Genomic DNA, 21,383 nt, shown 5'->3' on the forward strand with positions numbered 1-21,383 from the left:
TCCTGTTCCAGCAACACACGCGCGCACAGGAGCCGGACAGGTATCCAATCTTTTACGCACGCGCATATTTGCACAGCAAAGAGAAACAGCTGATAGCGTCAGGGCCACTGTGGATCATTTTCATACAGGACTATAAGGGATCCTTAATCTATGTAGATAATATTTACATTCGCCCAAGACCCTCAAACACAACTACATAAATAGGATTCATTTCATTATTCACATATATTTTTTTAATACTGGGGAATGTTTTCTTCTAGGTTAGAAAAATAAACTAATTAATTAATTAATTAATAAAACAAAAAGAAAAAAAAATCTTCCATGAAAACACATTGTTTCAGTAGTCACTAAAATACCTTCATATACAATTAAACTAAGAAATAATCGGGGAAGAAAGTACACACATATTAAAGTGTCAAGTTTCTTTCTAAAGTGAGCTGTTAGAAAGTTTACTTTTTCCCACAGGAAACTTCCGCTATCTTAAAAAGGAACAATCAGTTTAGATTAATATAAATTTAAGATGAATCTTGAAAGTTTTCTTGTAAAGTTTTATCAGTACAGAGGGCGACTGTGTCAAAGTAGCACATGTAGTCAAAAAAGAAGTGCACCTTTATCTCACCAGATGGTACAAGTTTTTCAACCATTCTATTTCATAGGTCTATGATATGTCATCAACATGTATTTATATTATATTTAATCTCCTCGTATACTTATTCAAGCATTTATTTGTTTGTTGATGAAATAGCATTACAAAAGTCATGATATTTGAGGTTAAGACTATTTTTGACATCTTAAAAACATCCACTTATATTGATATGCTACTAGATACCTAGCAAAACAACACAACACAGAAAAGGCAAGCTTATATCTTTATTTGTTTTCTTTACATTAACGAAACAAATCATGGGAAATTGAATTCTAATTTCTGAAAAGGTTTTCTAAAAACTGAAAGACAAAAATGTATCCCTGATAGTGGGGTCTCTACTCAGACCATATCCCATGTCCCTTCACCGAAGCCAAGAAAAACAAACAGCTCACATCGAAACATACACTTCACAGCTGGCATCAGTTAAATGTTATTCATTTATGAAGCTCTGACTGGGAGTACCAACACCCTTCATGCACAGGACCAACTGTCATACTGCCTTTCCAGTAAGACAGGTTCCAGCAAGGCCAGTAGTTTACTTTCATGACTCTTATTTACACGTAGGTTTACTTCATTTTATTTTTTTACAATACAAAATCTATAAAATCTAATATTTTGAAACTACTGGCATTACACTTGCATGAAGAATGTTCACCACCCTACAGCACCGGTTTCTTCCCATTTTACATTTTGTATAATCATTTAGTGCATTGCTCAAGATTTCCTGAGAATAGTTGCAGCATGAAAAACACAAACAAAAAAAACCTAAGGCAACTTCATCCCAATATATATTTGTATTTAACTCTGTACTAATATGCAAAAGGAAGAGTATGTACGAGAGTTTTACTTTTTTTAATCACAATCTAAAAAGATTAAGAGTAAGTTAATGGACAAGATACTGAAGAGAAGGAAAACGCTTGAAGCTCTCAAATCTCATAGTGCAAATAAACTGGAAAAAAAAAATTAAAGAAAGAAAAGAGCAGATAGTACACACAAGCCCAGACCAGTATGTCAGCTACATGGATTTCAGAAGAATTGGAAAAAACAAATACAACTGCTGTCATTTAAAGCCATTAATAGTTGCATAACACCCTGCTACAGGGCCATGGAAAACAGCATAAAATTTGAAGTTTTTGGTCAGAGATGGATATACTCAAGAGATAATGGCCCTTTTAGTCACAGCGGTGGCCGATCTTTAAGAACTGCCATGCAATAACGTGATACAGTACTATACATGTTGAGTTCACAACACAAAAGCATGCTGAAAAGTCATTTCATGTTCCATGAGAGTTACATTAAAGGTTTTAAACCTACTCATGTCTTTGCTCTGTTCCCCTCTTGCTACCCTGAAGTTTGGAATGTGCCTGTGTTATTGCAAAACCTGGTGGGTTAAATGTGCAAAGAATGCATTTGAGGAATAATGGTCAAAAGAAGACAATCACCCTGCAACAAGGTGCTCAGGTTGACGGCGATGTTGAGCTAAAAAATCTGCAGCATCACACAGCTTCTTGCAATTTTTGGATGACAAGTGGATTGTAATCTAAGTTCAACCCTGGATTTGGGCTTACTAAAGCAGAAGAGCCACAATAAATAAAAATAAATAAATAAATACAAAGAAATGGGGCACATCATTTCAACCATCTCATCACCTTGTTTTCTGTTTTAATTTATTTTTTCAAAACAAGGAATCCAAATGAGTGCACTGGAAAACCGAAGTCCACAGCTTCTGGGAAATAACAAAAAAAATTGTTTTCAACATTAATCAACATCATCTCATTGACCCAGACTTTGTCTCTTTTGGTCAGGCATTTAACACAGAGCTCTACAGCTCTGAGACACTCAGACATGGAAGCAGAGTCTCTCTCATGGCTATCAAAACAGTTGGGAAGAGTCTTTGTCAAACCCAACCTTGGCTACAATTCCCCTTCTTCGCTCCTCATTTTAGAATAAAATGCAGATCTTTGGTTAAAGCACCAAATCAAAGCAAAGATTCTAGCACTAAAACCAACAAAAACAAGTTAAGATTATTGCTTACAACACAGAACAAGTTTGATTAGTTAAGACTGCATTTCCACTGATAACCACCAGAGGACAGTGGGGACACAAATCATCTTGTAATAGGGAAAATTCATTCTAAATTGCACCGTAATGCATGTAAGTACAAAATATATACGTCTTCAAATATCCTTCCATTCTGCACCCCTGGATTTTAGTTTGCATAGTGAAAAGCATTCCAGTGACCACCCACTTGACACACACCAGCAAGGAAAAATAAGTCATTAGAGAGCTCAAACCCTAAATACTCAAAATCAAGAGCCAAACTAGAAACAAAATTGAAGGAAAATTTAAATAAAATGCCAACAATCAGAAAACAAACTTAAGATATCTCTGAAAACCCGTTTTCCTTTTTTTTTCTTTTTTAAAATTTTTTATATTAATTTTTTTAAGTGCTCTCTGTATGGGAGCAGCAGATCATGAGTCCAGCCACCTGAGTGAATTATTATTTTTTTTACTGTGGATACTTGACCACATAAATACAATCTCTGTTCACTATTCCCCTTCTTCCACTTCCTCGTCTCCAATTTCCTCTTCATCTGCCCATCTGTCGCATTGCAGAGCCGGTGACCGGGTTCTTCCTGGATCTTCTCCCTCCGTTTTTCGGCCTCCTCGCATTTCCAGACTTTGCAAGAAAAGCTCAGGGTAGGCAGCCAGCCTTTGAGGCCCAAGATGGGCCAGAGCCGGAAAAGCAAGAGAATGCTCCCTCTTTATGTCGCCTGAAAATATAAGTGAAGGGCCACCACCGGACCCACCTCCACCGTCCAGTACCATACGGGGGTGGAACACAGACGAATGGACCTGTAAAGACAGAGGACTGGACTGCTCCCTCTGGGCTTCGTCCCCTCGTTCATCCTCCAGCAGCTCCGGGCCACGCCTAGGACGGCGTGTCCGTAGCTCCAAGCAGCTGTGACCCTTGCGATGACGCTGGAGGTGGTCCTCTCGGGCAAAGGCCTTGTGGCAAAGTGGGCACTCAAAGGGCCTTGCTCCGCTGTGGAGGGACAGGTGGTTTTTGAGATCATATGAATGGAGAAACCGGGCGGGGCAGTGGGGGCAGGGGTAAGGGCGTTCGCCTGTATGTTTCCTCATGTGGATCTTCAACTTATCGTTGCTACAGAAAATAAAGAAAGAAAAAGATTTACAATCAAAGAAGTACAAGACAAATATAGAGACAGAATGAAAATATGATAAAACAAAATTTATACATTATGGAAGTTTTCATACCGTGTGAAGCGAACCCCACAGGCAGAACATTGGAATGGTTTCTCTCCAGTGTGCGTCCTCATGTGTCGTGGCAGTTTTCCTGCTCCATGGATGATTTTCTGACAGACAGGACACTGCTGAGGGGTCTGAGACTTTCTCTTCCTTCCTCCTCCTGCTAATGTCGTAGCTGCACCTCGATCAGCAACAGAGGTAGGTAGGGAGCTGCTCTCCATCAGCATAACATCAACACCTAAACCCTCCATCTCGTCATCCTCAGATATCTTGTCATTCAAGGGTTGCACAGGAGGTGGGTGGGCTATACGTGGGCGCACTTGTGGCCATTGAAGGAACCCTCCATTTATTGTGGCCCCTTTCCCTGGTTCCCTGACTGCCCTGGGATCCCCGTTCTGCCCATGTTTAGGGTGAGGCTCCTCTGGTTCAGGAGTAGGCGGTCGGGTAGAGGGCAAGGAGCGAAGGCTGTCAGATGCAGGTGAAGGGTGCGAGGTGGGAGAGGCAGGCAGCAGGTTCAACGGTGAGCAGTTAATGTGAACTGATCCAACTTTTTTCACCTTTTTTTTGTCCGTTTTTCTTCTGGAAGCTTTTTCTACCACGCTACCTTGTTCCACCATTCTCTCTGTAGCTCTGTGTTGGGCCCTCTGTTCCTCTGCCGTCTCTGCTTCTGCCTCCGCCGTCTCCCCGAGGATGTCCCTGCAGGCGTCAGCCACACACTGGATGCCCAGAAGCTGAGCTCCTCGTAGCACATCTCTCATTCCAGAGCTGGGGATGGTCAATGTGGCAGTATAGGCAAACTCCAGCAGGGCATCCAAGGCATCGGGTGCAACACAGTCCAGCTGGCAAACGCTAAAGCCTCCTCCACCCTCACCACCCCCTTCCTCTGTTCCAAACAAACGGCGGAAGTAAAGACTGACGGCAGCCATGACAGATCGGTGTGTGGGGTAACGAGCCCCACGGGAAGTAAGGGTAAGGTCACACAGGAGTCCTGTCCTCCTCTGGTCATTGAGGTGGGACAAGAGCTCGTTGCTATGCTCCGGGAAGGGGATCCCAATCAGACCGTCCTCTCCTGGAGACATTGCCACCTACATGACAGAAAGGATAGATTAGATACATGGAGGAACTGAGGGCAGAACAAATGACCTATGCCTGACTTAATTTTGAAAGGCTTGATTAGGAAGAAATGTTTTACATTTTCCTAAGAATTAAAGATCAGTATTGTCTTTATGTCTTTGTATTTTCTAGGAAAGTGAGATTATCCTTTCACTTTTTTTCTTTCTAAGAGCCATACTTAACTGGTCCAAAAGTAAATCTTCAATGGCGTGGCTAACATGAGGTGCTCCACATCACGTGAGGGACAATTTAAACAGGGCTTAACAACAACTACCCTATGATCCTGCCTTACTTTTCTCTCCAGATTACTAAGCGAATAGTAGGCGATTTAAACCGGTGATATGGGGGTTGGGTCATCGCAGAAGAACTGAGATGAAAAAGTGAAATCCAAAAGCAGAAAAATGTAGAAATATTCCAAGAGGTAGAAGAGATATAAACCCAACTAGCATATAATGACAATGTGGAAAGGACAGAGTTACACAATACTCTGTAGGTGCTGCAGCCAAAGGGCAGTAGGTTAATTCGTGGGAAACCTTTATAGCATTAGCCGATTGATTAAAATACCTGGAGAAGAGCGAAGAGGCTGACAGAGGAGGAAAGGAAGGAAGAAAAGCAAGCAAGGGAAAGGGATGAAGTGATAAAATTTAGAGGGTTAAAGGGGGAGTACCAGTGAAAGAAAGAGGAAGGAAAAACTTAGTATCTTTAATAGGCCTGAAATAAATGTACATCACACAGATGTTAAAAGGTGCAACAGGTGTCTCAGACATTTTCTTTTTAAAAAATCACTGAAGAACTTTACAAGCCAGGTTTCAACAAGCATTACAAGCGGTAAACCGCAAAGTGAGGACAAAAACTTCCTTTATGTGCCTTTGAGAGACCTGACAGTAATAAGACCCAACAACTCCCTTATTTGGATCCCTAAACTCGCACCTCACCCTGCCCACACTTTACCCGGACGACAATAGCTCTTACACACCTGAGCAAACCAGATTTTCCACAAACAACTCACCCGCCACGTACCCCCCACCTTCCCTTTCCCCTCCCTGCTCGTCATCTCCCTCCCATAGCAACTGGCAGCCCCCCTGGCCATCCAATAACAGTGTTCACACAGTGCCCAGAGGGCTCTGCACAACAACAGCACATCCACTTGACTAACCTGCTCCAAAATACACTCTATTAAACACACACACACCCCTACAAAACACATGCACTGCGTGTCAATCTGTGGCTCCCCCCACCCACCATTGTTCGATTAACCTGTTCTATGACGAACTTGTCAACGGCCTATTTATTAAATAAGACACAAACTCACTCCACCCATATAAGTAAAGTAATCAAATAAATATTTGTTCTCCATAAATACTTGTAGGTCAACTTTTGATTCTTTGACGCCCCTCAAAAACACGTCAAACCCTTTCTTTCTCATCTGAAGATGAAATGCAGAATCCAGAAGCCCAAAATGTGAATCCTACCTTTTCTGTCTTAATAGGCATGGGCACAGTCAGCTGGAGACGAGGTAGAGGCTGTCTCATGGCATCCATTTTTTTCCGTCTTTTTTCGAGTCTTCTTCACTTTCTCTCTCTGTCTTTCAAAACCACTTTTTCCCCCAATTTCCTTCTACCCTTAGATGTGTAAGTTAAAGGTCTGATCTCTATGTCTGAAGTCGAGGTTAAGCGTTCGTCCTTGGGGATGTCTACCTCTCTCGCACATTCTGACACTCACTCTCCTTCCTGTTGTATCAAAAGAGGGTGCACGGTGACGAAGAGAGATTTAGAGATACCCCTCCCCCCCAGGTCGCCTACGCGCCCCCTCTCTCCAAAACTTAACGGCGCATTTTCCGAACACTTTCCGATATAAGCACAACTTCCTCATTGTCCTCACCAGCAGGGCCAACAGGTGGTTGGATAGTAGTTGACTATGGCTGAGGCAGGACGGTGGGTGATGCAGATGAAAAAAAAAACCTCCAGTTTAAGACCACGCACATTACTTTAACTGGTTAGACAGGAAGGAAATCAGCACATGCAACCAAAACACAATTTTTAGTCAAATCAAAGAATATCAAAGATGAACAACCATGTAAGAACAAAAATCATATTGGCACTATGAGTCATTTTACACCCCAATTCAAGCATTCAGGTAGGTGCAATATGAGAGTTAAACCATATTATACTACACCTCTAAGACAAACTGGAGCAGAGAACTCATCTTTTGAAGGCATGTTAAATGCCTCCTTGTCATAAAATAACACCACAACCTCTGTAACAAATACTGACAACTATTTTTCCACGCCAAAGCATTTACGTAAGGGTTATTTCTTCAAACCAAGGCAACAAGGACGACATGCATCGAGGGACCCGCTGATACCGAAAAGTGAGGAAGTTGAGGAGCATGATTTCTTTCCTCTCAAAAAAGGTTGTTTCTTTTTTAATTCTTTAATCCCCAACATAGCAGAATGATTGTTTTGATAATACATAAGTACTTTGAGCAGTCAAACCATTTAAGGCACTCAAATGTAAAGATTAGGTCTTATCATTACAGACAGAATGACTTTGGGACGCATTTTAAGATGTCACCATGCCCTTAAAGTCATGGCAGCCATTTTTTTAAACTTTTCTAGCATTTAATAGACTCTTGAAAGCAATTTCATGAATAATCAATAGTCTAAATAATGTTTTTTACAGCCTCACATATTAGAAATGTACAATAATATCAGAGGAAACGCAATATAAGAGGAAATTCCCTGCTTGAGTGTTTATGGGGCAAAGTTTAAACGGATGACTTGACCTTGCATGTGTACATTGTGTCCCATTGTACATAGACATGATAACAGACCACAACAAAAATGAGGATGACAATCATGAGCAATCCGTATTAAATCCAGCCATATTTTATATATAAATAAACACCACAGGGTAGAATATAGCTACTAAAACCCCAAAAAGCAGATACTGAAGCAGAAGAGAAAAAAAGAGAAACAAATGGGTTTTAGGAGGAGCACACATTACTGCCGCACATTAAGTTTCCGGCACAGGGGAGCAGAAAAAAAAAAAAAGAAAACAAAATGGCATCATGGGTGGTTGGTGGTTCAAGCATGTTATTTTAGGTATACTCCTTAGAACACAGGCGTCTTCGGAAAATAACAAGATTGCAAAGAAGCTGCAGTGATTCCCATCAATTTTCTATCAGCCTGTGAGTCACTTAATACTGACACATCATGACATGCACAACCACACGCACTGTTCATATCCCCCCCGTCTCCTTCCTCATAACTTTGTTTCTCTTTTCTTTGCTTACCAAGGACATGCTTAAGTTGCTGAATCTTGCAACACATCAGCACTAAGGTTAAAACAGCCCACAGGCAGACACTACAAACACATTCGGTATTGCACACAAAATGTTTTAGTTTACAAGCAGCGATTCTTATAAATCTTAATTAATGTCATTCAAAGTTTATGCACAGGGCCCAGGATTAACTCGTTACACTCTGCCCAGATGTTTGCTGACAGTCTTAATCTTGACAGAGAAGCTAACATGTTAAAAAAATCTTCATTTTCAATATATAAACTTGCATTTGATGCTACATATGTCGAAACGTTATCTTTCCAACAATTATCTCTCATCTCTTTCTTCGTTTTTTTGCCCTCACCTCCCACTCTTTTGTCGACAGTGGAGGAATTAATCACCTCTGCAACTCTACGGTTTCCTCATCTCTTGCTTTCATTATGTGCACACTCTTCCTCTCTTTAAACAACAAATATCTTTTTGTTTCTTTAGAAGATGCCAATACCATTTAAAAATGTCTAAATAATTCCATTGTCATAGGTAACTGCCAGGGTCTTCTTAAACTGATACGGGGCTGCGAGGCCGAACCATAAAACAAAGCAAAAAATATAAGCACATTCAGGGGAGAATTCACAGCAGATTCATTTTCACTCAAGAGGAAATGGAAACTTAAAAGCTCCATTACTGACCGCTGCCACAATTCAGTACAGCTCCTCAAAAAAACAAAAAAGCAAAAACCCAAAACTGGCTTGTTTGAAGGAAACGAAAATTGACACTGCAGGACTGAACAAACCTGTGCACAAAGATTCATTCTCTAACCTAAAAACATATTCAAGTATTCATTGCCTATATTGAAATCCCACTGCATCCGCCACATGAGCGCGTTAACTGGAGCAACTGTTGGTATTGTTTTTATAGCTCCTATTTTCCATTAAAGGCTGTAACTTTTCCCAGTCCACCTCACTTATATCAGCCTCCAGCACTAAAGGGGAAAATATGACTTTATACTGTTCACACAAAACTGTGGCTGAGAGAGAGGAGAAATGCTCCAACAAATTCTGATGTCAGACGTTTTCCAAATTGCCTGTTCATGTGTGTGTTTGTAACCGTGTGTGTCTCTCTGCACATATGGTTGGTTGCATGTGTTGTGAAGGCTCTTTAAGCATGACTTCGATAAACTAAAAACAGAATTGTGGATGATTTTTAGACTTTTAAAAAGTCAGAGTTAAAACTAAAAGAGTAGTGAAATTATTAAAGGAGACTTGACAAAATTTTCCATAAGTTAAATGTTCTTTGGGGAAATACGTACATACAGTAGCAGCTCTATTACACTATAAAGCACACTGAAAACGATGACAAATGAAGTTAGCGTCCATCCTGTACAGTAAATGTCTGACTCAGACACTTAAACACATTCTTTTTAGACAAATGAAAGCCTGTATTCAGTATGAAATGCTTAACCACAACATAACAAATCATGACGATAAATATTCTCTGCCCCAAAAAAACAGCAAAGCAGCCAAACGCATGGAAAGAAAGATTCAAGCTCATACCGTTTCTCCTCCACACACTTGTCTTCCTCACACCACTTTCTCTTCTCTGTGTCACAGATTTTTATTGCTTAAGAAAAAAAAAGAAAAAAAAAAAAACATTTTACTCTCTTTACCCCTCACTTATTTGAGGTAGTGAGTGGTGTACTGGGACACCTTCTCTGAGGAAGAGTATGGGAGGAGGAAACTGGGGGATGAGAAGATGAGTGCACTTATGCCTGCCAAACCAAAGCTGCCACTACGACTCTCGCTCTAGCACAGAACTCTCATGCAACAATCTGTGAGAAAACCTTCACGTTTAAGCTTCAGTTGTGTCCAAACCACACTTGCACGCTTGCTAGAAACTAAACCAACACATGCAGGTCATTTCTGCTGGGTGATAAAACAAACTCTACTTGCAGCAGCTCCCTCCGGACTGCACATTTGCATCCCACCTGTAGATATAAAAAAAAAACCGATGCAACAAGGAAGAATTTGAATTGCCATTTGAATTTGTCAAAGACAAGACTTAAGACTGCATCTTGATAATTACAATGTCTGCACCCTGCAATGAGCAGCTGAAGAGGGATTTTTTTAAAAAAGTGAAGTCCAATGAACTGATGTTATTTAACAGAAGGTTTTCTATTTCTTTTTTCTTTTAATTCAAAAAAGTCCCTGCAACTAAATCCTCCTCTGTCTTTACTGTATTTGGGGCATTATGGTGTGTTAAATGTGACGCATGCGCGCAGTATGGCCTTAGTTCCAGAAACACATTACATTATTCATTTGCTTGGCAGAGCAGAGGCCCTTATCCCCTCGCCCTCCCATACCACAGCACTCCACTGTGAGCTGCAGCAGCAGCCAGTTTGCATGCCAGACCTGGACACCAATGTGCATCTGCTGGAGATTATCAGCTTATCAGCACATGGGGCAAGACATTTGGGTACACATATATGCTCTGGACCTTAATACCAATCAGGTTCTAACCTGAAGTGATGAAGGTTTTCACAGCTGACATCATTATTTAACACAAACTAAATCTAAACTTTCTAGCAAACGTCTTAAAATAATGATGCAAAAACATTCCATGAATAATTATATGGCTAATAAAAACTAACAAATTTTTCTTAATTTGTTCAATTATATTTACTCAGATACATTACATAACTGCAACTAGAATTTTATTTTTCCACTTTTAATAACACTGAATAATTTGGCTATAAGCCAACATTTCTACCAATTTCACTTTTTCTCTTTAATGCGGTCTTTAAAAAATATTTTCTTCTGCAGGATCTTGCACCATTTTTTTTTTTTTCTGTATATCATAAAGTGCTTTCATTGGTCATTATTTTTTCAATATTTCAATAGATTCCAAAAGTTGATTATTAAATTATTTTTATCTGAAACTTATGTTAAATTGCTTTTAAAAAAAATGCATGCCTCAAATACTAATTTTGATGGATAGAATACATTCAGTTTGTTTCATATTGTTATTCTCAGAAGTAATTTTACTTTAAAAAAATACAGAAGTTGGGAAATATGCTTAAATTGCACATTAAGCTTAATGACTTGCATTATTTTTGATGGATTTTCTTTCTTTCTTTAGTTTCTCACTTTGCAGAATTTATGTAACTGCTCCAAAACTAATTCTGTAGAGCAGCAAAACTATTAAACTACTAAAAATAGGAGCATATTGTCACACTTGTTATTTCTGGAATCAGAGTAAATTCTTGTTTTTCTGCTCGGTTTGCCACTGTGAAAGACAGAAGAAGTAGTAACAGGAAAGGAAATCAATCTGAGGTTGGAAAGAGGAAAATAGTCTGAGATTTGAGAAGAGACAACAATAAAAAAAATATGAGGGAGGTATGTTTTCTAAAAACATACATGTTCTTAGAAATCACACAAAAATAATTACTATGGGGGAGGAGAGACACATGAGTGAGTGAAAGAACAGGTAGTGGGTGTAGAGATACTTTGAAAGATAAAGCAGAGAAGAGGGGAGGTTAAGACAGGAAAATCTAGTCCCAGCCTCGAACAATCTGTGTTAGCGACGAGACATGAAACAAGAGTCGACAGAGTTAAGTTACAAGGGGAGAGTAAGGGGGAGACAGAGAGAGAGAGAGAGAGAGAGAGAGAGAGAGAGAAGGGAGAGAAGCCGTGACATGACGGCTGGGAAAGAAACAGCGATCGAGCAGGAGGTGAACACATGCACGCAGCCACAGGAAGTAGCAAGAGTCCTTGCAGGTGTATGTGTCTGTGTGCGAGTGGGTGCATGTGTGCAGATGTCGAAGGGAGCAATGTGGTAGCAGCCATCTCTATCATTAGCATCACCAAAAGGGAGTTTCATCATAAGATGGAGAACAAACACAGATGTGAGAGAGAAGGCATGCTGACAGAGTGGTTTCACACTTTACTCTCCCCCTCTTTCAGCTCCTTATCTGGTCAGCAGTTTCTTCCCCCAGCACTCCACAGCTGCGTGTGTTGTGAACACTGGAGCATCAAGGTGTGTGGGCGAAGTACTCACCACACCTTGCGTCAATTAATATGCAACAGCAGGAGAGAAACCAGATTTTTTTTTTTTACATGTGGTTTTAATGATGTTTTTACATCTGACGAACTCATTTAAACTGATGAAGATGTAGAACGACGACGTACGTTTGCAATGTGTGAACACAAAAAGGATCAAACGAAAGAGTGATCAAGCTTAGTTAAGCATACAGTATCTTTAAAGCATCTCTATAAAGATACTTACTGTAAATCAGTGGGAGTGTTTCAGAGTGTTGGTCCATGGTGTAAACCAGTGAAATGTGTATGTGTAATTGTGGAGAAGTTGAACAAGAAATTCAAGGTAAAAAGCTCACTCCAAACTTAAGTTTAAGTTAATTTACACAGTCTGAGCTAAATGAATAAGCTGTATATATATCTATATATCTATATCTATATATAGATATATAGATAGATATAGATATATATACAAGTTGTAAATGCATCATTTTCTAAAGAGAAACTGGGAATGATATTTTTATATTGGAATCTACTGGATTCATATTATCTCAAACAAGCCAGCTAAATGTTAAACTGCTAAAATTAAACATTAATGGTGTTTCACCTTAAAAGTGGGACGGGACAAATGCAGATCAACACTGGTCGGGTCTGCTGCACGTCACTACAGCTCAGAGGGATTTCGCTGCTGTCGGGCACAAACCTCCTATGTCTAAAACTGTTATTTTTCAAGAAATGACTAAAACTGTACGGTTTTTGCAATAATTGGCCATAATATCATCAAATTTGGTATTGTGTTTTACATCATACATCTTTGGTTAAATATTTGTAAAACTACAGAGAGACATAAAGGGTGACCAATAGTACTGATTTCTGAAGGAAAAACAAAATCACGAATTTTGGACCTAGGAGGTTTTTGCCCAACAGCCACAATTTGCTTCCTGCATATAAGATTCCAACCAAAAACTAAAATATTCTTATTATAAATACGTAACTGGAAGAATAGTTGGGACCCGTCTGAGCAGCATGCTGGTCAATGACCGCATCAGAGCTGTCTGGTCTCTCAATGCGTTCAGCTTTATATTATTTTCCAAATAGATTTCTCTTCACAACATAGTCTACTTATAACTTATAATTAACTTCTGAGTATGCATTACTATGATTGTAAATTAAATTATTACTGAATTTTACACTTTTTAAATTTTTTCTCTATACACGAAGCTAGGTTAGCAGCTAGCAATACAACTGCTTCTAGCCAGGCGCGTATAAACCAATTTGTTGGAAAGCATCAAAATCACTAATGTGAATGTTTGCAAACACATTCACAGTTTTTTCTATCCTGGTCCTCAGGATCTCCTGCCCTGCAGTTTGAGGTTTCCAGCTCCAGCACACCTGATTCAGATTAATTGACCTACTCATTAGGTTCTTTCCAAGCCTACAAATGAGCCATTCACTTGAATTAGGTGAGAGATCATTAAGATCCTCATGTTCACAATATCACCAACTTCTTATCCTTACTTATTTTTACAGTATCAGGCAAAATATTTCCCAGTTATTTTTTATTGTAAAACAACATTAGTAAGACTGGGGGTGAAGTGAAACATTAATTAAATCCAGTCATCATGTTTAAATAAAACACTTCCAGATTTATTGCAGCTAAATCGCACACCTACACAAAATGCGGCTGCAAAATAAATTCAGAGCTGAACTGAAAACACTTCAAATGATAAACTTAAAAAAAGGGCAAAAGGGTTATCTAGGTGCTTTTTTTCGCCCTCCAGTATTGTGTGTAAATATGACTAGACTACTGAGCGTGAAGTTAAGGTTCGGTAGTGTGGGTGTTGGTGTAGGTGGGGTGGTTTTGAAGAGGATGGGGTTAAAGAATTTGTATCTGCAGAATGATGTTAATACTTTAGTAATATGTAAAATTCTGTATATTTGAAATTGAATGAGTGAATTGTCTTTGTACCATTTTAGATTAAATATAGGGATTATATGAAAGCGACATAGCTTATATTTTTCACAAGCCCACTGTGCATATGTTCAATTGTGTGTCTTTTACTTTAAGTTGCCAGATCACTGGGAGAGTCTCAACAGCTGTTCTCATTCACAGATGTCCTCCCACTTTAAAAGGAAGATGTTGCAAAAGCAATGGACACAAACCCACACAGAGAAATGTCGCAAAACTAACTGATCCTGATCAGTTTCCTCTTCCTGTGCTCACTAAAGATGGTCGACCACTAAAACAGATGGAGAGATTAAAGTAAAACACATGCAATAACAGCTCAGAGGAAGATTAAGAGGAAAAAAATGTCATTCCTGTTTTATTATTGGATGGTAGAAACAAAAAGAAAGAAAACAAGAGATGACGGAAAGAAGTGTCACCCTCCAGACAAATCTGCTCAACTGCCCCCTACTGAAAAAGTGTTGTATCTTTAAATACTAATAAAGGTGATTTAATTTTTCCAAAAGGAATGACAAGTTTGGAATCCAAGCCTCAATCTGCTGGAGTTTCCCTTCAAAACGACACACATGAAAGGGGTCACTTGCAGCAGCAATGACTCCCTTTGCCTGCTCATGTTTGGGTGTTTATTCTCACTTTCCCTGAAGTGTTGTCTCACTGTACCTATTTATGATAACCGCCTGCTCACTATGCACAGAAAAAAAAATGCACTGTTACTAGAAAAGCTGAATCACTATCACTCCTTCACCCCGTGGTCTTTTCTCATGATTTTTTTCTCTTCTTCTTTTTCTGACTCTTTACAAGAAGAAGAGTCACGGCCACCTGCCAGTTGGTTAACATCACGGCGGCGTGGGCTGTGAGGCTGGTGGTCGAGAGCAAGGGAGGGCTGTCAAATGCTACAGAAACTCATGACTGAAAAGAGGAAATGGCAGATACACAACTTCCTCTATTGACACAGAGCGAGTGGGGGCAAGACTCAACTGTAGCTGCGGAATAGATTACGGACAATGTGTAGTCGCCCCTGTGCCATATTCAATATGGAGAAACAACTGATGAATATGGAAAAATGCAATTTGTTAAAAAAAATCAATGGCAATTATTCATTTTAAAATATGCGTTTTAAATAAAGGAAACTTGCCGTCACAAATTGTAAAGATCACATTAAGCTAAACCACTTAATGAGCCATTCTGACCCTTACACATAAGATGACACACCAGTGGGCAGTGAAGTGTAATTTCTCTGTATTAATGCATGAATGCTATTTAGAGAATCTAAAGATTTTCACAGAAGAAGTGACGCTGCACAGGAGCAAGGAAGCAATAGGCTGAGACACCTTCAAATATTAGGGGGCAAAAGAAAAAACACCTTTACTTCTTTCAACTCCCCTTCTCCCTCCCCCGTTCTCTCTCTTTCTCCCCACCTTCCTCCCACTCACTCGGTTTGTATGAAACTGAAAGACCGATGTCTGAAAAGGGGGAATTTGTATGGGCTCACATGCCCTAATTAAAACATTTCCTGGAACAGTGTGCATACATGTTTGTGTGTGTGGCTGTGCTCCTCGCCTGATAGACCACTCGATGTCACTTCCCTCTAACCACCAATTCAAGGACACATGGTAGTCACCAGTCTGGCAAACCCATGGTCACATGATTTGTCACGCCAGTTTGCCCACTACAGACATGCAAATTCCCACCAAAGTCACAGATAACATGTGCATTCCCTTTTTATATACATTTCAAACCTAACTTAAAAACCTAATTGCAAACTACAGCATGGGTCTGTATCATTTAATTATCAATTTGAGTCCTGACTGTGTTGTTTATTAATATTAGTTTTCAAAAGATTTTTTTAAGAATTTAATAAACACAATATCATTAATCTGCACATTGGCTTGTTGAAACGCTGCAATGGATCAAATAAACATGGCCAGAAATACTCCTCATATCTCAGTTTTTCAAATTGAGATAAGTATTCGTCTTTTTGCATCAGAAAATAAATCTAACTTTATTAGACAGATAAATAGCAACGATGGGGTATTCTTTAAAGCTGTTTGTTAAATTCTTGTGTCTGTGTTCAGTTTTTTCAGTGGGTTAAAGTCATCTTTGATAGTAGGAATATCAAAGACATCTCTTTCTTATGTGGTTTGCTTTATAAGAGTATTTTGATCAAATCTATAACTGCAATTTAGATTATGTCAAAAACCACAACCAAGGTATGTGATTGAGAAACAGCACTGGTAATTTTTATGTTATGTGGTATAAGATAAACAAATGAAACATCCCATTAGTGATATGTCATGCACTTATGAGCCTAAAGATCAATTATTGGGCTTTGGGTTAATTATATTCATGGTTAATTTACATTTTATACAATTTCTTGTTTATTTTTAATCCATGAAATCTTAAATGAGGCAGCAAATTGCTGCCAGAAGCTGAAGGAACAATTAATATTTAGTGTTTCCTTTATTTAGCCTATTTATTACTGCAATACTACAAACTCCTCAAAAGCCTTTTGGTGTTTATTATTCAACAAAAACCTTTAAATATCATCAGCTTGTTCTAGACACTGAAGGTTATTTTTGGCATCATTCCTGAGCCATCTTAAAAGGCCAGTTGGAGCTTTGGAGCTTCTGCAACCAACAAACCACAGAGGAGTTAACTTCCAGGTTGCCTATAAAATATTCAACTGCTTGACCACTTTATTCAGCTCATATTTTGTTCCAAGGACAGGGATGTCTTCAAGAGGCTCCTCCCACCCTCTGAAGACCAATGTTTACTGAGGTTTGGCCCCTACAAGGTTTTCGTGGTATAAACTGAGTCACAGGAGCAAAGAATATGTGATAGCCTTAATGAGGCCACACTTTATGGCTGATATCAGGCAGATTAGTGAAGCTCTATCCTAAGCAACTGTCATCACTTGTATGTGAATTGCTCCGTCTGAGAAATGAGTGTAAATGGATTTCTGATTATTTCTGTCTGATTAGGAATTAACTAAAGTTGTTTTTCTGTTTGAATGGAAATTAAAACAGGTTTATGGTTATTAAAACAATCAGCTTTACTTTGTTCTATAGTCCAGTTCATCTGCGTGCTGGGGTGTGATAAACTATTAGAATGACCTCGAGAATATCTCACAAGCTAAGACCAACAAGGTGAAAAAACAAGCAATGTTGCAACTTGGTGTTGAACTTTTTATGTTGTAGTTGTGCAGAAAATGTTCACTTCTGATCAGTGGGTGCAGCTTCAGGATGGGTTGATTACTATAAATGTAAAATACAACAAGGAGTTACGTTTTTAAAATTAAAATTACTCCACCTTTGGATCATTTGGCTGTTGTGCTGCTCTTTATTCACTCTGTCACTAACTTACCAGCCTGTGATTGAGTAGTCAGCTACATTTACTTTACTGACACATAATACACATCAGATAAGCTGCCTCTTAATATTGGAGAGGACATGTATTATAATTATTACAGTAATACACAGATAGCCTCCCTCACTGTGCTTGAAGCAGAGATGGGTTATATAAAAACAAAGTAATTAAGGTTTGTTCAAATTATTGCTACATTTATCAGGAGGTGCTTTTATTGTAGCATATGGTCAACACTGTATGGAAATTCAGAAAACATATATATATATATTTAAAAATGAACTATCTGTTCTTAAACTAGACCGGGGAATTTGTAGCCCTGTTTCTTCTTAATTACAGACTTTCTGCTCCATCATCAAGTGTGACTATTTGTAACAGTTGCAAAAGAAGACGTGATGCTTTTTGTTTTTTTGTCCCCGCTGCTGTTGTTTAGCTTTTTTGAACACGTAAAATGTTTGCAAAGTTATAAAGCCCAAAGCATTCAACACCTGAGAGGGATTATTCTTTCACAGGGAAGACGTTACACGTTACGCTACACCAGAAACAAGGAATGACCAGCAGCCTGGCAGTTCTTTATTTCTTACCAAAAAGCTGATCAGTGAAAGCAGACTCAAACTTTTCCCTTTCCTTAAAGCCTTAAAGCACAATTCTATAAAATATCCTAATTAGACATACTTTCATCTTCGTTCCTCTCATGCAATGAAACTCAAAAACTATAATTACACTTTGATACACAATGGCAGGTTTTAATCATTTAAAATAGTTCAGTCAAACATCTTGAAGCAGAAAGACTAAAGAAAAGGAAGATAAAGTGAATGACAATGAGGTGGATGTAATGTATTTTATGTATGTTTTTCAATGATAGAAAAAAAGACAATCAATGTTTTCAGTTAACGTGTTGTTAATGTGAGGTTACACGCACCTTCTCCAAAAAGTCCCATCTCTGTTCTAGTGATTTGTTTACTTAGTCAGGAATTAAACTCTGGAGATCCGAATCTCCTTTTTGAAACTTCACGTAATAATTTTTTTAATCAAAATTCTAAAATATTCCATACTTTCGTAAAAGACTTACAAATCTTTTTTGATTAACTTTTGGTTTTTTAAGAGCGTTGGTGCACATACTAAGGGGCAGACACAAGTTCTGATATAAGGAAAATGACCTCCTATGATCGATCACATGAACGACTGCTTATTCCATGCCTTTTACATGGATTGTGCATATATCATATATTAACAAGGGTAAAAAAAATTGTCTTCCATTGGACACACACCTTTAAACGGCTCCCCTTAGTTATGTGGAGATAACACTTTGTACTAATTTGTTTCAAGCCACTAAGGACAATCTCTGTCCTGCTGTACATAAACAGGCTTTGGACATTTTTAAAGAAAGTAGTGTTTACCAGAAAAAGACGAGTGACTTTTTCCTACCTCCAGTCCATAAACCCAAGAGACGATGGGCACTTGCTGTCTGTCTCTCTATCTGTGGTCCCTTCCTCTTTGGTCAATTAATCAGAAGTCAGAGGTCATAAACCTGATGGAGAAGGAAGTTTAGCTTCAGTTAAACTCATAAGAATAGCATAAGAATCCCACACTGTGCTGATACCAGGAAAACACCCTGACCCAATAACTGCAACACTTGTTTCATTTTTGTTTTGCAAAATGTTTTAAAGTTCGTTACAGTGCACGTGGAGAAACACACACCCGCACAATCTCATATGATGCACCACCCTAGTCTGGGGTGGCAGAGGGTTCTAGTGAAAGAACAGCAAAAGATTAAAAAAAAAAACACATACACAGAAATAGAAACCGACTGCTTCCTACTTTTAACTTCTTTGGAAAAGCCCTCCAACAGTAAGCTCAGTTGGGCAAGGCCACAAATACACAGATATTACACACACAGGGAAACAGATATTGACTTCACAAAGCAGGCCTGCACACAGCAGCCCAGGATGGAGGTCAAGTCAGGACAGTAGCAACGAGGGATGAAACACAGCTGCCTAATTATGTTGCACATACAGGGAGAACAAAGCTGGAATCAACAATTTATTTCAAAACCCTGATGGCTCTTCTATGTGTGTGGAGCCATCCCAGTTTGAGAAAGAATTGGAAATGCCCAGTCACATGATAATGGTGAGACAACACAAACAAGTTTCCTCCTCTTCAAACTTATCTGCCCTTAAGTCACAAGCTTACCCACAACTAAAGGTTGTATATGAGTTCCCAGCCTCCCACACTAGAGACAGAGATGCCCCCCACAAAAACTGAACCTACAATACCTGCATGAACTTCTAAAGAATTAACTAAACAAGCAGCGGCCAAGACGGGAAACCAAACCCAAGCCAGTTGAGCTTGTTAGGCCGGTCTGTCAGAGGGGAGAGTCGGCAACACATCTACCTCTGTAATGACGCACACCCACAAGCCCACTGGCTCGCAAGCCCTCCCCACCCATGATGCAGGCAGAATCCTTAACCTAACATTACAGTCTGAGCAGATCCCATTGTAGCACAGGACTGGGTCAGGATTAAAATAAAACACTGGGTGCGCCCTGGGGAGGATGATGATGATAATGATGATTAACAGACCACTGAAGGGAGATCATTTAGGTAGTACAAGAGGCTAAATCCAGCAGATCCACTGGACTGCGCGTCCATGAGTTGCGCAGAGGCAGGTGATGTGCGTGAGAGCAGGTTAGGTTTTGGATGTCAGCCGGTGTTCTCGGCTATAATTAGCAGCCCAGTCTCCAGAAACGCACCCGCCGACCCTGCTCTGTCGCGCTCGCTCACCTGGACGCAACGAGCGCACGTAGACATACCTAACAGTACACAGCACTTGCTGCCCAAAAGTTAAAATACAAATAAACATAAACAGTAACTGCTTAATTGCATGCTTTCAATAGACTAAAAGCGCTGACTAAATGTCGACGGAAAAGGCTCCTCGTGACGTGGATAGTCCTCCCGTGACCCCGGTCAGAACCGAGAAGGAGGGAGGAGGAGACACAAGAAGCTGAAACAAGCCGGTGCTGTCACGGCGAACAGAAATGTCGATGAAATTTCATTTCACCTATAAGTCCTGAAGTTTTGTGTCATTTTGAGAGCGGGCAGGTGAAGCAGTTACCTGAGTGCCAGTTTGTCACCTGCCCCGAACCGTCGCCTCCCACCTGTTCTGCCTCCACACTTCCTGGATTATTCCGTCCCACCCTGCTTACTTCTTCTACTTCTTAATTTCTTTTTTTTTTAATCTTTCAACCTCTTGTCTTCTTTGTGTGCGGGGGTCCACCGCTCCGGTCCTCAGTTCGACACACCGGGAGGGGGGTTATTCTTCATCAAGTTCTGCGTTTCTCTTGTTGGTCCTCTGCGATCCTCTCCCTGCAGACCGCCGGCTCTCTGGGCTGCTCTGACCCCCTGTGTACTGCCTCCGCTCGCCCACTCCGACTCCCAGCTCCTCCTATCTGAGAACCAGGAAGCGGCTTGCCCTACTTACACCCAGCCGCGGATTGGCTCTGGCTGGGCTGGAGAAGAGACCGCCGGGGTGGGCAGGGCAGGGCGGGGGAGGAGGGGGGATGACGGACGGGGTCTAACTGTGGTCCGATAGGCCGTCAGGAGTGTCTGTCGCGCACTCGGCGGTGGAGCAAGGAGGAAGGCTGGCAGCTTTGGAGACCCCGCTCCTCCCCCATCCTTCCCTCCTCTGGGCATCACTTCGCAGAGGTGGGTAG

The 21,383-nt window shown here is 40.0% G+C and overlaps 1 protein-coding gene across 4 annotated transcripts; it reads right to left on the bottom strand.

Moving 5' to 3' along the window:
* Positions 1-856: 856 nt before the first annotated feature.
* Positions 857-21,161, bottom strand: zbtb7b (zinc finger and BTB domain containing 7B). Of its 4 annotated transcripts, XM_041988991.1 has the most exons (4): positions 20,786-21,159; positions 19,100-19,202; positions 3,926-5,001; positions 857-3,812 (listed from the first exon to the last, which is right to left on the bottom strand). In XM_041988991.1, the coding sequence occupies exons 3-4, from the start codon at positions 4,993-4,995 to the stop codon at positions 3,197-3,199; spliced, it is 1,686 nt and encodes a 561-aa protein (XP_041844925.1). In that variant the 5' UTR covers positions 4,996-5,001; positions 19,100-19,202; positions 20,786-21,159; the 3' UTR covers positions 857-3,196. The 4 variants fall into 4 exon arrangements, with proteins under 4 accessions (XP_041844925.1, XP_041844926.1, XP_041844927.1 ...); XM_041988992.1 differs by lacking the exon at positions 19,100-19,202 and having other exon boundaries at positions 20,786-21,161; XM_041988993.1 differs by lacking the exons at positions 19,100-19,202; positions 20,786-21,159 and adding an exon at positions 8,676-8,761.
* Between the last annotated feature and the right edge of the window lie 222 nt (positions 21,162-21,383).

This window comes from Melanotaenia boesemani, chromosome 6 (assembly GCF_017639745.1).
Source record: "Melanotaenia boesemani isolate fMelBoe1 chromosome 6, fMelBoe1.pri, whole genome shotgun sequence".
Classification (NCBI taxonomy): Eukaryota; Metazoa; Chordata; class Actinopteri; order Atheriniformes; family Melanotaeniidae; genus Melanotaenia; species Melanotaenia boesemani.